Source organism: Coccinella septempunctata, chromosome 2 (genome assembly GCF_907165205.1).
Source record: "Coccinella septempunctata chromosome 2, icCocSept1.1, whole genome shotgun sequence".
Taxonomy (NCBI): Eukaryota; Metazoa; Arthropoda; class Insecta; order Coleoptera; family Coccinellidae; genus Coccinella; species Coccinella septempunctata.
The window spans coordinates 28,567,042-28,584,664 of record NC_058190.1 but is presented as its reverse complement, the minus strand read 5'-3'; the positions used below and the strand labels follow the sequence as shown (position 1 = coordinate 28,584,664).

The 17,623-nt window shown below is 34.7% G+C and overlaps 1 protein-coding gene across 2 annotated transcripts in view; it reads left to right on the top strand.

Moving 5' to 3' along the window:
- Positions 1 to 17,623, top strand: part of LOC123308467 (lachesin) — a 422,460-nt gene that overhangs the window by 375,060 nt on the left and 29,777 nt on the right. For both annotated transcript variants that reach the window (XM_044891126.1, XM_044891127.1), the window contains one exon: positions 6,115 to 6,255. In XM_044891126.1, coding sequence (XP_044747061.1) covers positions 6,115 to 6,255 — 141 coding nt within the window. The remainder of the gene's footprint in view (positions 1 to 6,114; positions 6,256 to 17,623) is intronic.

The following is a 17,623-nucleotide window of genomic DNA, read 5'->3' as shown; positions in this document are numbered from 1 at the left end:
TGATTTTCCCGAATGCACTCGTGTTCCTCAATATTTCAACGGAAAAATCATGAACGAACACGGGACCCCCTCCTCGATACAGCCTGAAATGTAAAAAAGTAGGATAACTTGTTTTTCCTTACCCCCCTTAGGGTACACATTCTTATATACTTTCAATCCACTACTTATCGCGCAACATCTCGCGAAATACGGTCTAAAATGTAATGATTTCGCACGATTCAATTCCCCGAATGTCACCAATGGCGGTGAAAATTATTGTTATATGTATTGTGTCTTGAACAGATTTCCAGCAACGGTTTTCCAAATCGAATACTTTTGTGTCCCACAACGGAAATATATATCATCAATTCTTCTAGTATTTCTGTATGGAAATATTGATGAAATACTATATCAACATCAATACTACTCATTACTTAATTATTTTTTGACTCTTAGTAATGGCTACACCATTATCAATCGTCCACGATATTGCAATCATAACGAAGAACTATGAGTAACGAGCAATAAGCGTGGATACGAAATATTTGGAGATCTGGCGACAGCGCACCTAGATTTGTCCGTATCCCAACTTCGACAGTCTACACGTCATAAACCGTGGCTGCGAAAGTGTGGATAACTTCACACTAACATGATTGGAGCCTTTGGCTCAAATTTCTCAAGTTTCTCAAATCTTTGGAAAGGAACATTTGCGAAATAACAAACAAAAAAAACTTTGAATAACAGTTTGAGTTGAGATAGATGGTCCCAAAAAAAAATTCCATATTTCTTGGTCCTCAGAAGAATCAGAAGAATTGTTATACAAAAATATAATGTTGAAAAGTATTCTAAAGGATAGAAATATTTTCGCCTTGATCTGTCACAAACAGATATGGAACATGGGAATTTCCATTTAAATAATCTGATGATCAGAGCTTAAGTGCATACTCTTTCAGGCTGAGCCCATAATCAGACTCCTTCACTCAGGAGCACTAGGTACTGATTGCAGAGCGGTCTGTTTGATAAAGAAAAAGAAGAATCTATGTTTTTGTTATTTTAAAATATGTCAGATGTCATGGGTAGAGCATAGAGACGCGAGTAACACAAGACAAAGATGTCAGAAAGGAGCCCCATTGATATAAAGGGTGTCCGGTAGATATTTCAGCAAGACGATTGTTTTTAAAATTTTTTCACATAAACAGTCGGAGCCATAGAATATAAAATACCAGAAACGTGCATACTTTTCCTTTAAATAAACCTTGCGAACGGCAACGACCATATTAGAGCTCCTTGTGTGACACATCAGTCATGTTTTTGATAACATAATAATAGGTGATGTCTATGGTTATTCCCCATTATAGACCTAATATCAAGCCATTTGATATTAGGTCTATGTTCTCTATCAAAATTTATTTCCATTGCTATCAAAGTTGTAAACAAATACATCATCTCGTTTTATATTTCTATGACATCATTCAAAATGGTGAATTGTGCACATTGACATGAAGAATGGACTGAGCAATACCCGCATGAAAGTGTCTGCTCTGTAGAAATAGAGAAAGCTATGATGCAACCTATAGTTGCCTCTTTTCTATGGAAATAGACGTGAGTGTGGGTCAAAGAAAATTCTAGAAAAAGACAACAATTGGCCGCATGTTCGGTAGTCTCCTTCACATTTTTCTGCCATTTTTACAGTAGAGCCGAATAGGGAATGCTCAGTGCATTCTCAATGTCTGTAGTTGTGCATCTTGTGGATGTTGGTGTAGAACATTTCATAGATAAGTGTTTTACATGTTCAATTAATTTAAATATATTATTATACGGAAACATCAGTCGGCCATATACTAGCACCTTTCCGATTCTCAATTTCAGGTCTTATGCTCCCTACTGTTATTCTATACTCAAAAGTCGGACCCTCGGTCGGACCTGATAGATATATGGATTTATAATATTTTCAATTTCGTGAACTTGCCGCCGAGGCATTCGATTAAGGAGTTTGCATGCCTATTTTGAGTTATTTCGTATTATTAACTTCAAATCTCTTTTATGAAGACGATTAACCATTAACCCCTTCAACCCCTTCAACATTGTCATTATATTGTGGTATCTATACCATTCAGTATACCAAATGCGAAATATAAACGTGACATAAGCATATGCAGGGTGTTTCATAAGCATTGCGAACAAATTCAGGATAATAATCTTCAAGTTATTTGAACTCCATGTTTTCCAAGTGAATAACAAATTCGGAAAATCCATGAGAAGAAGACTGTACTCTCGTATCCTAGCTGCAAGCGGCCTTTTTCAACAATTCTTGTAATTTGAAAAGCTTTGTGATGTGATAAAAGTGATTGTTCGGTTGCTCTACTCTAGTATTTTTTTGAATAGCAAACAGTGTAGAATATTTTAATGGAAAGTGGAGCCTAGAGAAAAAACGCAAAAATTTTTTGTTCTAAATTGAAAAAGAATTGTAGAAACAATTTTGGAAAAAAGTACTGGCGTAGGTACCTTTTTTTCTCAAAAGTATGAAAGTCAGTGCCAGTAGTATACAATGCCACTGTAGTCTGTAGTTGCTGAAGACGAGGTATTCAACGTGAAATAATCACACTATTGGGGTATCCTTTTTTACGTATTCTAATTCGAATATCTCAAGTTCATAAGAAAATATGACGAATAAGTTATTTATTTGGAATACATTCAACGCCCTGTATCTAGAAAATAAGCAATTCCCGCTAAAGGCAGAGAGGAACTTTCCGACTCCAAATGACTCGCAGAACAATATCCTGAATTTGTTCGCGATGTTTATGAAACACCCTGTATATGCATTCGAATTTAAGTTTACCCATGGTCCATAAAGAGTTCCAATACAGAATGGAATGAAAAAATAATATTGTAAACTTCTTAACACAGAGACACAGATAGGTCACGTTGTTCCTTACGTAAAATATTTCATATTGCATTGTCTCTTTCAAAATTTGGGCTCAATCGAATGCAAGCACTTTTTGTATTATAATTTATGTCAAAACGAAGAAATGGAATTCAATAAGGACCCGTCGAAACATAAAATCATTTGATCAATTAAAAATGCAGTGAACAAGTTGAACGAATGAATAATGAAAGGACGCATATTGTGCAATATTGAAATTTTCCTCTTATCATATTTGAAACTATTCAGCGCGCCTTTCGGAATAAAGAAATAAACAGACTTTCCAAGAAAGTTTACGAGCGAACTTTAAGTTCGCGTAACTGCTTCCTTATAACAGAAGGGCTGTTCCTTCATTACGGAATCGACGTTACATGGGTGATAAAACCGACTCACATTTTACTGGAAGAATCTATTCGTGAAAATGTTCGAAACGAGAAAGTTCACGACGGATATATCCTGATAGGTATCTCCGACTGCTCCGGATTCTTGTTGAGACGTCTTGAAGTTGGAGATCCTTGCGTTAGTTTTGGAATCTTTGTTTCGAGAGCATCTGAAGGAAGTAGGGGAAATACGTACAAAACGACATATATGAACAAAATGACATAGTCGCCTTATTTCAAAATTGGTGTGCTTTAACGACTTTCCAACAAATGTATCATATGAAGGCAGCCATATTTACAATACATACTGTGAAATGTTGAGCGCCATTACCACGCCGTGTTTCGTGCTTACAAAAAATTTATTTCACAGCTATTTTCTTCTTTCTCTCTGGTGAATTACTTGCTGCTTTTTTGTGATTATTGCTATTAAAATCTATAAACTATGGAAATATCTAGTGATTCCATTTAATTTCATTGCAATTATTGGTTGTTTGATGAAATTATGATTTTTTATTGTTTACATTTGGACAAAATGACATACATAAACAATGGACAAAATGACATAGTATGTCATTTTGTCCGTTAAGTTTCTATTAATAAACATTTATCATATTGTCCAGGTGATACGCCGTGAAACTACGAAAGATAAACTAATCGGCAGTCTTGGAGCCAAGAATCTATGAGTAAGGCTATTAAAGTATGGAAGCAAAGAAACGGAAGCATTCGGTATTTATCAGGCGACGCTTAGAAGATATGCTCTCAATATGAACCAAACCTTGGAGTGTAACTCTAAAGATTTAGGAATATTCAAAATAACATTTTCAGCTGCAATTGAGCTGGAGTTAGCGGAGCACATAAAGTTTTTTGAAACGCGACATATTGGGCGTTTGTTCAATGAAGCGTGTGAAAAAGCTGCAACTATTCAGAATGCAAGTAGGCTTCAAATAGCCATCAACTGAATGACTCAACTTCTTTAGTCCAAAAAGATGCGAGTACCGATGCCTATCTATTTCACGTCCAACAGCAACATATGACGATAAAGTAAATTCCTCGCTGAAGGTAAAAGACCTGGTACCAATCACTGACATATCCAGTTGCTACTAATTTTTCAACTTCTGCTCCAAGAATGCAAGAAATTATTGCTAAAAACGGACCAAAGGATCCACGCGCAGAAAAAAGAGACAACTTAAAGAAATTTCTGATGATGATGAAAGAAATATTCCTGCTACCAACACTCCATCATCAGAAAAGAGATTGAGACTATCGAGGCAAACCGCTCAGATAGATGATAGCTCAAGAAGCGAAGATTTCATTTCATGTTCTTATCTCAGTGAGGTTTGGTTACGATGTAGGATTTGTTCTCTTTTTGGCTCATGCTTATGCGCTAATCTCCCAAAGTCTACCAAACGATATACTTGTGAATTGTGTTCTTAATATTTCAGTATGTCATTTTGTCCGTAGTATATGGGCAAAATGGTTTTTGTGATCGGTTGTATTTTTTCTTAATATATATTTTATTATAGTTCCTACTTAATCAAAAGACTTTGATACTAATAGTCAATGAACCTAAAATGAATAAAAACCAAGAAGATTGATTAAAATTGCGTTAAATAAATAATTATGATGAAAAAACAAAACACCATGTCATTTTGTACGTACTTCTCCTAGGTGGTCTTGAGTGTCGAAAGTTGTGTGATATAATTCGATTTTCCAAAAATTTCGATGATCGGAATGAATGGATAATACTGGAACACTCAATAATAGAGTTATCGTACACTCTCAAAAACGACAATTTTTTTTTATCTCAAAATAATAATTTTTACTACACCACGTTGCAATTTTATATACAACGGTTATATATATTGGAATTTTCCGGAATTCTTTCCGAGAATTAATTATCCTTAGGCACATATGTACGTTAGCTATGAATAGTGAAAAAATATTTTTGATGGGGAAGAAATTAACGAATGAAAACATACGTGAAAATTTGAAAAAAGAATTTGATATATTCTAAGTGACATTAAACACCTACAGCGGGTTTCATAAATCTTTGATTGTCCGATCGACGATTTGACAGTTACTCGATTTCTCAAACGAAATCACTGAAACCTTTCCATTTCTGAATATATTGAAGAAGTAGCAATTGAAAATAATTGAATGGACGTATAAACATCTCAATTTGATGCGAGAATGATATTCTGAATGATCATAGCTGAATTATCGGTTGAAAACAAATTGACGTCTATTCGTCAGTCAAGCGTTGATTCCCCGATCAAGCTTTATGAAACCCGGGGCTAGTCTAGTTTTCTGAAAGCAAAGGTGATGTGTCTCATATTAAAGCAATATAAGTTCAATACAAAATTTCTGCTTATATCTTTATGTGTACCTACAGGGTATCCCAAATTGCTTGGTTTTGGCTGTTTTTGGTACTTACCAACTATAGATATACATGTGAAAACCTTGAAAAGAGTCGTGAATAGTCTATTAGTGGAAACCCTTTCGCGTATATTAATTTGTCTTGAAGATAAACCCAAATTTTAATACTTTGTCGATTTTGAAAATATGCCATAACTTCAATATTTTCGATAATATCTGAAAACTATCGAAACCTTCCAAAGGCTCTTTTTCAATGGAAAAACGACACTATATATAACTTTTTTTTCTCCTGTACTAAGTGTGGAAAAAAGTACTTCTTCATTTTAAATACCTAACAAGTCTAGAAGTACCAGAAAAAGCTAACATCAACCAATTTGGGATACCTTGTAAACAAGACTTTCATTAAAAAATTTGTAAGATAATATAAATAACATCAATTTCGATTTCCATTTCCAGATTTCCAGCAATTCGGGGTTGATATCTCATTTTGTCAATCTACAAATCGTAATACCAGAGGCCACAATACAAGGAAGCAAATCGGGCGAACATCATGTTGATGTTGGCAGCGTCATCGATCTGCTGTGTATCATAGAGAAGGTAAGGAATTTACGAGTTCACTTATCGCAACAAATAATAATTTCACCTGAAAAATGGAAAACAATTCCTTTTGCGTGATGGAACCGATCGATATGAGTAATACATCAAATCAATTTCTACAAAATAAATACCTGCCTCGAGCTGGATAATATGTATCATTTTCAAACACCGGGTAAACAGAAGAAATTGTATTATTTCAGTCATGCAATGGTATGCATTTCTGATGAAAGGGAGCAAAAAAGGTTATTCCAATGTCTGCTAGTAGAATGACTGCAATATGTCGATATACAGTGTGTCTGGGCATGACTTAGAGATAATTTAAGGGCATCAAATATACCTAATTTTATCGACAGAAATATCCACATTGAAGTTGTTTACCTCCCCTATTTTAGAAATAGTTGCCATTTTAAATTAAATTAGTTGACCCTTTCGAATAATATCGATTTCTTTGGACATAAAGGTCCTACAGATGTGAAAAAAATGTTTTTTGAGAGAATACTACCACCTTTTGTTAAAATAGTACAATATGAAAACATTTAATTTGAAATTATCATAAAAGAATTCTTTTAAATAAATTTAGTCAAAAAATTTACTGAATTTTTTAGAATGTCAGTAATAGTACAAAAACTAGCACATTGAAGTATAATTTTTTTCAATGAACAACACGCAAGTATATTGGCTACAAAATGACACCTACATCATTTCAGTAAGTTACATAAATGTGTTATGTTTACATATTGCAGTCCCATATTTTTTTCTGATTCAGAATATATAACATACGTCGTGTCTCTGATTGTTCTTCGAATAAAAAAACTCAAAAACTGGCAGGTCATTTCATTGATGATATGATAATGAACTTTATGCTCCTAAATTGTGCCAGGTTATTATTAAATGACACAGGCTTTGCCTTCAGTGGATTTCCTTATATAGGTTTATTATTCAGATATTAAAATTGTAACAAACTTGTAAATTTCAAAGAATGAACCTCATTATTATTACTAATATGAGAGACTACTAGTTAATTGGTAAATATGAAATAGTCATGGAAATTCTCATGATTTCCTCATTGCCCGAGAATCTTCTCGAATATCCGGAATGAAAATGATCTCCAAAATCTTTCACAACCTGACACAACATAAGAGCATAAAGTTCATTATCATATTATCAATGAAAATGAACTGCTAATTTGACCGAACTAGTTCTTGAGTTTTTTTTTATTGAAAGAACAATACGGGACTGGAACTTGTAAAATAACAAAGAGTTTATATTTAAAAAAATCACAGTTACCACCATATCATTGAAGTGGCGGACGAAAGAAATCTTTGACTTGGCCAATGCATTCTACATGAAAAGGTGTCTGTAGAATGTAACATTTGTTTTTCGATATTACTAATGATTTGTGAAATGAAGGCACCAGTACGGAGAGCCGAGAAATGAGTTTTCACTTATAACTTGAAAACAAAAAACGATAGAGGGATGCGGTTTTGGCCTTTAACAATCTTTTGAAAATCGAGTCGGAAACGTGCCATCCATTTTTCCCTAGCTTTCACGGTTACAGAGCTGTCTTTCAATCGCATCGAATTTTGCCCACCCTGTACATGAAGTTACTGTAATAATGACTGACTGCGAACTCATAATTCATCTGTTTTCACGTCGTCGTTGTTTTACGGTCGTCTGCCATATCCGAACTTGAAATTTTATGGAATCGCAATGTACTTGTTGGGATGATACCCCGCCATCTTGATTTTTTTATACATTAATTTTTGGTGAAATAGTTTATTTTTATGACTTCACCTTGTGTCAATAAAAAAGATCACCTTCGAAAACGCCCCTAATACATAATTGGCGTTTCATTGGATATAGGAGCACGGCTATTGCCAAAAATATTTAATCACGGAGAAATAAAATGCAGTTCATAATGGTTCGATTCATTTGATTTCGGGATTCTATATCCTGATAAAAAAAATGGCTCGTTATATGGGGTGAAATTTCAGCTCAGCTCTCGGAATAACTAAATACCGATGAAATATCAGCATTGTTCCCACTCCCTCGTGAAGATGTACACCCTAAGACCCTGTTAATTAACACATTCATTAATCACGATGCAGAGGGACCATCACGTAACGCCTGCCTAGCTGTGGTCCTCGTAATCCCATGAAAAAACTATCCTCCGCTACCCTTTCACCCCCTCATACTTCCTTGTCTCAGAAGGGGTTGAACTACGAAACCTTAAATCAACTTCACATACCTACCCGGTACCCGTAGCACGTGTGAAGCGAGCTAGGTAATTTAAAGTGGATATTATCGTCCTTGATTAATGCTCCCATTATTATTCATCATAAACAATGAGTAATTAGTCGCGAATGAAGGTGACAAAGACGAGTGTATACCTCATCAAAAATATGTCGCTGTGAAGAACGCTCTGCAAATATTTATGAAGATATCTCATTTTAATGGTGATTGTTTCCAGGGCGAGGTGTCTATTATTTATGTACATACAATGTCAGTTATTTTATCGAACTAACCTCTTTGTCAACTTCGTTCATTAGTAATCGATTAAATCTATATATCGTGAGAATTGAAACAAGTGCCTTTGTTCGGGGATAATTAAAACTTGGAACCTAATAAGTCGACTCATATTGATTGAGTTCCGAGCTACACAATAATGAAGTTTTTATGCGAAATGAATTCTTTGGCTTCAATAAAGCAAATTATTCAGGGTCAACGCACTCAGTTTTGGACCTACAGAGCCCTTCACTAGCGAAATCGATATGTGGTCATATAGGATTTCAGGTGATTCAGAAGCGGGTAATCACCAAACCCAAATTTTGTATTGAAATATGTCAAATTTATTTTTCATTTATTTACAAATTGATATTCCAACAAATGAAACTACAATCGATGGAATTCATCATTGCAAAAAACTTTTCATGTGCTATAATTCTCAATTTCATCTGAAAGCATAATAATTGGGGAGCCGACGATGCTAAATCGGGATTTACTCAAGCGTCGTGGAGACCTAGTGGATTTTCAAGATGAGATGATTAAAAGAAAAGAAGGTACTTTGATGTATGCAGTTTAGAAGCATCGTGCACATACTTGTATAGATTTTTCATCGCCACATATCTCAGTAACGTTTGAACGTAAAAAAAATAGCTTCGGTCGAAATTTATAGAAAATGTTATGCTCTACAACTTTTATAATGAATACAAAGACGATTTGAAGCCTAGGTGAGCAGATAATTAAAAAAAAACTGTTCTTGATCTTTATGGCCTATTCTTATTGTTTCTGCTTGCTGAAACTGTCAAATTATATTTTTTCCTTTATTCTTGAATCATTAGTGTAATATATTGGGGAAATATTGAAATTCATTGGTGGGGTTGCACATGCCCATTATTGTTAGAACATAGAGTCATTCGGGGTAACTGAGCGCAGTGGGTAAGTGTGCGCAGTGCGTATATCTCGACTATGCAATGTATGAAAGAGGGGTTCATTTGAGTGAAGCAAGGGCGCAGAATCCCCAAATTAGTTTTTCATAGGAGTGCGCCGTGCGACGTTTCGTTAACTTTTTATTTGCAATCAATTAAATTCACTAGTTTTCTTGTTAATTTTCAGCATCTCTGCAAATTCTCCAAGGTCCAAGTTCCGAGTCCGACAGTCTTAAACAATATTTTATTCGATCATGGGCATATTAATCTAAATATATAATAAAAAATTTTAGGTTCTCTTAGCTGCTCAATTCTATAAGAACGTCAATTCAAATTTTTGCTTACTGGGGAAAGTGTGCGCGGGTAAGTGTGCGCATAGATTCATTATATGGGCATTAGTTCAGTGAGGAATAAATGATGACATTGTTGATTTTCTTGGTTAAGACTCGATCAATATTGTCCTATTTGTTCGGAAAAATATGAAGAGCCACCAACAGGGGTGTTGTGTTGTGTTCACCAGGAATTGTGGCACGAACAATAATGCACTGCTTGTAAAAAGGTGCTTCTGCATGGACAATAAACAGCATTTCTCTAATATTGTAACATTTTGATGACATTATTTTGAAAATTGTTTTGATTGTGTTCACTGAGCACTGCGTTCACTTACCCCGTGAGGGTGCGCACACTTACCCGCAATACGGGGCATGTGAACGCACTCCGACTTTCACCATTAAATTTCTTTTTGCGGAAAGAAAACGTTTTTGTTTGTTGGCTTTTTGATATTTTTTTATAGATTAGAAAATTCTCTATCTTATGAATATGTTTTAATTTTCCTAGCTTCAACATTTGAAACAGGGTATGGCTTGAAAGGCAAAAGTGCGCACAGTTGCCCCGAATGACTCTATGTGAGCTACCTTTCATTTTGTGGAATGCGATTTAATTTCAATATGTGTCTAGATTTGGAAATAAACGTTTAAAACGAAAGAGTATCTTTCTAAACTAGTCCAAAGACATTACAACTTGGCGACGAGGATAAAAAGATAACTACTATCGAATTAGTTAGTGCCTTCTGAAAAGTGATCGTGACCAGGATGGCGTCATTTCTTGGGAAAGTTCGAGAATTTCGTCTGGAAGATTCTGATTGGAATATATTCAAACCTCGTTTGGAACAATACTTCATAGCGAATAAAATCGAAGACGAAAATATGAAGAAAGCTATCCTGCTGAACGCGTGTGACGAGGAGGCATACAGATTGATTTTCAGTCTTTGCATTCCAAAACCCCCGGAGGAAAAGAAGTACGACGATTTGGTGATCATCCTCGACAAACATTTCCAGCAAATCATTCGACCTTTCGCGGCTAGATACAAATTCTATAACGCCGTGAAAAGTAGAGAGGAATCTATACAACAGTGGGCAGCAAGAGTAAGATCGTTAGCCACGCATTGTACTTTTGGAAATGAATTAAATGTCGTTTTGCGAGATAAATTCATTATGGGCCTAGATGATACCCGAATTATGGAGAAAATTTTTGAAGAGGATCCGACAGTCGAATTCGACAAAATTATTCAAATAGCAAACAGTCACATAGGAAAAACAGGGACAAAAAGTGAGTCGTTCAAGGAAGAAGTTTTTTTTCACCAGATGAAAAATCAACGTAATCAACACCGATCCACTAAGCCGATAAGAAACCAGATGCACGAGGATGGAAGAGAGCAGAAGACGCGGTCATCTTATTCAGCCAGAGGGGGGACTCCCACCATCACGTGTCAAATTTGTGGAGGGACGAACCATAGACAAGATAAGTGTCGTTTTAAAAACTATGCATGTCACATTTGTAAAAAATTGGGTCATTTGGCAAAAATGTGTGAAATAAATAAGAGAAATAATTATTTAGAGGAACTAGGGGATAAATCTATGGATGATGAGTTGGATGAAGCATAAAATACACTTTTCACGTTAAAATCCGAAAATAATACTAAGAAATTTGACGCTATCAGGTTAAATGTTTCAATTAACCATAAGGATTTCGCATTTGAATTAGATACAGGGGCGTCAGTTTCAGTTGTCTCATATGATTTTTGGAAAAAATATTTATCGGAATTTGTTATATATAAGTCTGAAAAATCATTGTTGAGTTATGATGGTTCAATAATCAGACCTAGGGGTTACATTAGAGTAAACATTTGTTACAAAACTTCAACAAAAGAAATTGAATTATATGTCATCGAAAAGGGTGGACCACCTTTGTTAGGTAGAGATTTTTTTAATTTGTTCGAACTATCGATTTATCACATTGATGGAATGAATAGTCGTTTAGATAGATTTAAAGAAAAACTGATACACGATTTTCCTAATGTTTTTTCTCCCTGTTTAGGACGTTATACGAGAGGTACCATACATCTGGAGTTAATAAATGGTTGGAAGCCTAAATTTTTCAAATGTCGACCATTACCATTTGCGTTGCGTGAGGGTGTCGAGCGGGAGTTGGAGAGACTGGTGAATAAGGGCATTTTGATCCCGGTGTCATTCAGCCAATGGGGAACTCCAATTGTTCCAGTGGTAAAAAACTGCGGAGGTATCAGAATATGTGGTGACTATAAAATCACTCTCAATCCTGTCTTACATGTGGATAGATATCCATTACCATTGATAGAAGACTTGTTTCATAAGTTACAAGGCGGTATTCATTTCACTAAAATCGATTTGACTAATGCTTACCAACAAGTCGAGCTCGATGATGATTCTGTGTTGTTAACTACAATTAGTACTCATAAGGGTTTATTTGCTTATAAACGTCTACCTTTTGGTATAAATAGTGCCCCAGCTCTTTTTCAAAAAATAATGGAAAAATTGTTTGCGGGATTAGATGGGGTAGTAGTGTTCATCGATGACATATTAATCACAGGGAAAGATGAAATTGAGCATATGAACCGTGTTAGAGAAGTTTTGAAAAGGTTGAACGATAGTGGTTTCACGATTTCAATGAATAAATGTGATTTTTTTAAGGATTCGGTGACTTACTTAGGGTATAGAATTGATAAAGAGGGATTAAACGCATGTGAAGATAAGGTAGATGCAATTGTAAAAGCAGAAGCGCCTAGGAACGTGACTCAACTGAAATCTTTTTTAGGATTGGTAAATTTTTATAATAGATTTATAAGGAACTCATCAATTCTTTTACAACCTTTGCATAATTTGTTAAAGAAAAATGTACAATTCAAGTGGTGTCGGAAATGTGATGTTGCTTTCAGGGAAGTTAAGGAGATTTTAGCATCATTTCCAGTTTTAGTCCATTATGATCCAAACTTGCCAATAGTATTAACCGTAGACAGTTCATTTTATGGTATTGGAGCTGTTATTGCACATCGCTACGGTAAAAATGATGAGCGTCCTATAGCATATTCTTCTCAGACCTTAACCAAAAGTCAACAAAATTACTCACAAGTAGAAAAGGAGGCTTTGGCCATCATAGCAGGCGTAAAAAAAATTTTTTCAGTACTTATATGGCAGAAAGTTCTTAATCAAAACGGATGCCAAATGCCTATTGACTTTATTTGGTAATAAAAAAAACTTACCTATATTAGCTGCACATCGACTACAACGTTGGGCTTTATTTCTCTCTAGTTACAATTATGAAATTGAATACATCAAATCGGCCAATAATCAGGCAGATTTTTTGTCAAGATTACCGTTAAACGACCAAATTAACGAATCGAATTATGAGAATCCATACGTAAATTTTATTGCTTCTAACAAGGACATACCTATAAGTTGGCAAGAAATTAAAGAAGAGTCGGGTAGAGATAGAGAAATTAGGGAGGTCTGTGCATATGTAAGACAGGGTTGGCCAAGATCAGTTACTCCCCAGTTGAAACCCTATTTGCAATATAAAAATGAATTGAGTATTGATGAAGGATGTTTATTATTGGGTCATAAAGTTGTCATTCCCTTGTCTCTCAGAAAGAAATTCCTGAACATTCTTCACGGGACACATTTGGGAATGGTTAAAACTAAGAGTTTAGCTCGTTCTTATGTATGGTGGCCTAATATAAACTTTGAAATTGAAAATGTGATTAAAAGTTGTGTAAACTGTTTAGCTGTAAGAAATTCCCCCTCAAAAGTTCAATTACAGACCTGGGAATATCCAAAGAAACCATGGTATCGTGTTCATGTGGACTATGCTGTTCCAATTTTTCAAAAATATTATATTTTGATAGTAGTAGATGCATATAGTAAATGGCCAGAAGCAATCATAACTTCAAATAATTCTTCAAGTACGACCATCAATGCCTTACGTGAAATTTTTGCCAGATTTGGCTTACCGAACATATTAGTATCAGATAACGCAAAAAACTTCAAGTCTGATGAATTCCAATCATTTTTGAGTAAAAACTCCATTCAATTTAAAGAAATCGCTCCTTTTTATCCTGAGTCTAATGGTCAAGCCGAGAATTCAGTAAAAACTATAAAAAATAGTATTTATAAAGTATTGAAAAGCGATGATTGTCAGAAATTGAAATTGGTTCTGAGCAATTTTTTGTTTTCTTATCGAATTGCTCCACACTGTACAACAGGGGTGGCTCCTGCAAAATTGATGTTAAATAGAATTCCCAGATCTGCACTTGATTTCATTCACAAAAATGATAAATTTGATGTAGATACAAAAGATGATATTGTTGAGTGTATAATGAGTAAAGTTAAAGCCGAGCAAAATAAACAAATTGAGTATTATAGAGGGAGGAATATGAGAGAGTATAAATCCGGTGAGACTGTAGCAGTTAGGGACTACAGACTTCAGAATAAACCACGTTGGATTAAAGGTATAATCAAGAAAAAAATTGGTTCGAAATCATATCTTATCTTTATTCCTTCGCTGGAAAAAACTTGGCGCAGGCACATAAATCAAATTATAGATTTCAATTTCTCTGTAAATAGAAATAATGACAATGTAGACATAGATGCTGGTGATGACCAGAGTGACTCTCAGGAGATTGATGAAAATTCATTGAATTGCAACTTAGATAGCGAACAACAACCTTCATCAAATGTTTCTTCTCCTGAAAAAGAGCCGCATCGAGACACAATTAGACGTAGCGAAAGAAATGTAAACAAAAAAGTTCATTATAAATTTTAGTATTATGTGGTGTATTTGTTTATAAATTGTTGAAATTTTCTAGTTGAATTGTATTTGATATGTAAAAGGGGGAAGAGTGTAATATATTGGGGAAATATTGAAATTCATTGGTGGGGTTGCACATGCCCATTATTGTTAGAACATATGTGAGCTACCTTTCATTTTGTGGAATGCGATTTAATTTCAATATGTGTCCAGATTTGGAAATAAACGTTTAAAACGAAAGAGTATCTTTCTAAACTAGTCCAAAGACATTACAATTAGCTTCGAAATAAGAAAAATAGCCACTGCGTTGGAGAATGTACAGGGTGGGCAAATTTCGATGTTTTAGCACCACAGCTTTTAAACCAGAGGAGATAGAAAAAATCTGATACCCCATTCTAGTTCTCTTTTTCTGAGAAATTAACAATAGAAGTAGTCATTTTTAGCCTTTCTTTTGTTTACGAGTTATAAGCGAAAATTGGAATAAAGGCGATATGAAATAAATTTATATCTCCGCTAATACTGATGATAGGGCTCAGAAATTAAAACATTATAGTCACTTTTTTGCGTAGAATCCAGTGGCGTGCTCGCCTTTTTAGGAGGATTTTCAATTATTACGAAGCTATGACCCAAAGTTATGTTTTTTTAAATGGGAACATTAGATTCGTGTGCAATTTTTCTAAAGCTCAATTTTTACTGATTTCAAAAAAAATATATAACATCATATAGTTTGTATCAATATAAATGATATAAAATGGTCAAACACCTTTTTTTCCCAATATTTCTATGGTTTCAAGTTTTGACGACCACAGAAAAATAGAGCTTCCTATAACAAGAGCAGTCTTCTTCCGGCAATGTCATTCTTTCTATGCTTTTTACCAATTTTCACAGAATTTGAATCAAGATATTATATTTCATAAATTTTTATAATAATGAAAGGACTAATAGAAGGAGGCACTGGTAGTCATACGATGCTATATTTTTCTATGCTCATCAAAAGTTGAAATATTAAGGAAAAAAGTTTTTTACCATTTTCTAATATTTATATTGATACAAATCATATGATATCATATATTTTTGAAATCAGTTAAGATCAAGCTTTCAAAAAATTGCACAGAAATCTATAGTGTTCCCATTTAAAAAAAACATAACTTTTGAGTCATAGCTTCGTAATTAAAAATCCTGCTAAAAAGGCGAGCACGCCACTGGATTCTACGTTAAATAGTGAATCTATAATGTTTTAATTTCAGAGCTCTATCATCAGTATTAGTATTGCTTATAACTCGAAAACAAAAGAAAGTGGCCAAAAATGACTACTACTATTGTTAGTTTCTCAGAAATAGAGAAAGATAATGGAGAATCAGATTTTGTCTATCTCCTCTGGTTTAAAAACTGTAGCGCTAAAACATCGAAATTTGCCCACCCTGTTTTTCCAAGTTTGGCGCCTTCCCACACCTATTCGTCACTCCTAAATTGTCACATTGGTGGAATAATATATACTTTTCAACATGTAATTAAACACATATATCTTAATCTGACCCGCTCCGGTATGCACAATGATGTTTTTTTACTATTGTGACAGGATCTCCGAGTCAATTCTCCCTATATATAATACTATTTTTGGTAGGAGTACTCCACAGAGCCCACAAAAGTGAAAATTATATACCTTATTCAGTTCAGGATTTTCATCAAGTATCAGCCACATCAATTCAATATAATAAACTGCAAAAATGAATAAATCGTAGAGATTGCTTCATACAGTTATCTGAGTTATCAATACACTATTATAACTCCCACGTTTATTCATGACAATAAAAAATTATTTCGAAATATTCATCTACATCCCCATAAAATCGGCTTCAAGAGGATACCTAAATGTATATTCCCCGAAATATCCGATATGGAAGAAATATCACTCGAATTTGCATACCTGGAAAGAATTTATAATAGCAGATTAAACGAGTGACCCCATATATCCAGTGATTTCGGATCTCGGTAGGGAATTGCTCCAATGCAGATTCGTATATTCTCCTCCCCATTTCCACTACATTACACAGGAAAGAAATATACTTTCGTTAGTAGTTTGTTAGGTTTCCCGACGCATTCGCCATTTTGCATCGACTGGTCAGCTAATGTAATGAGTAAAATTTTGCCAAACAATGCATATTCACTTATTTTTTCTACTGCTTATATAAAAACTGTTCATGCTGAAGTATAACTTAGTAATGAACTATATTTAGCTTCTTGAACATCGTCATCGTACTTTGATGGTAAAATAACATTAGAATTCTCTAGTCTAAGAAGGTTTCATTGGCAGAATTCTGTTGATAAATGGGTATGGTTCTTATATCAAGGATTCAAAATGGTTTGATCTTAATTGAACTGTTGACCCCACTAGTTTCTTGTCGAGAGAAAAACCCCTTCACAAGAACCAGTTTCCTACCATCGCCAACGATGAAAAATGTATCTGGGATCTCCAAGAATTCCAGTTGGCGAGGATGTGATGAAGTGCATACATACATCTTGCCCCTTTAAGAGAACTTAACCTCGCCGAAATGCCGTCTGTTAGAAGAGAAATTCGGCGGGCAAAACCAGGTCGAGAGAACACAGAAGTGAATTTTCTTCTTGATTTATGATCGTTTTAATTTCGTCTCCAGTGGATTCTCATTTGAATTCTCATCCGAAAGTCATTAAGGTGGATCGAAACTACGCCCAAGTTTTTGAGCTATGGCTATGCAAGGACGAATGGGGAGTGTGAGCAATTATACCCCTGACTACATTGTGTAGCAAAATAACTAGACATTCTTGATGAAATCGCGCGT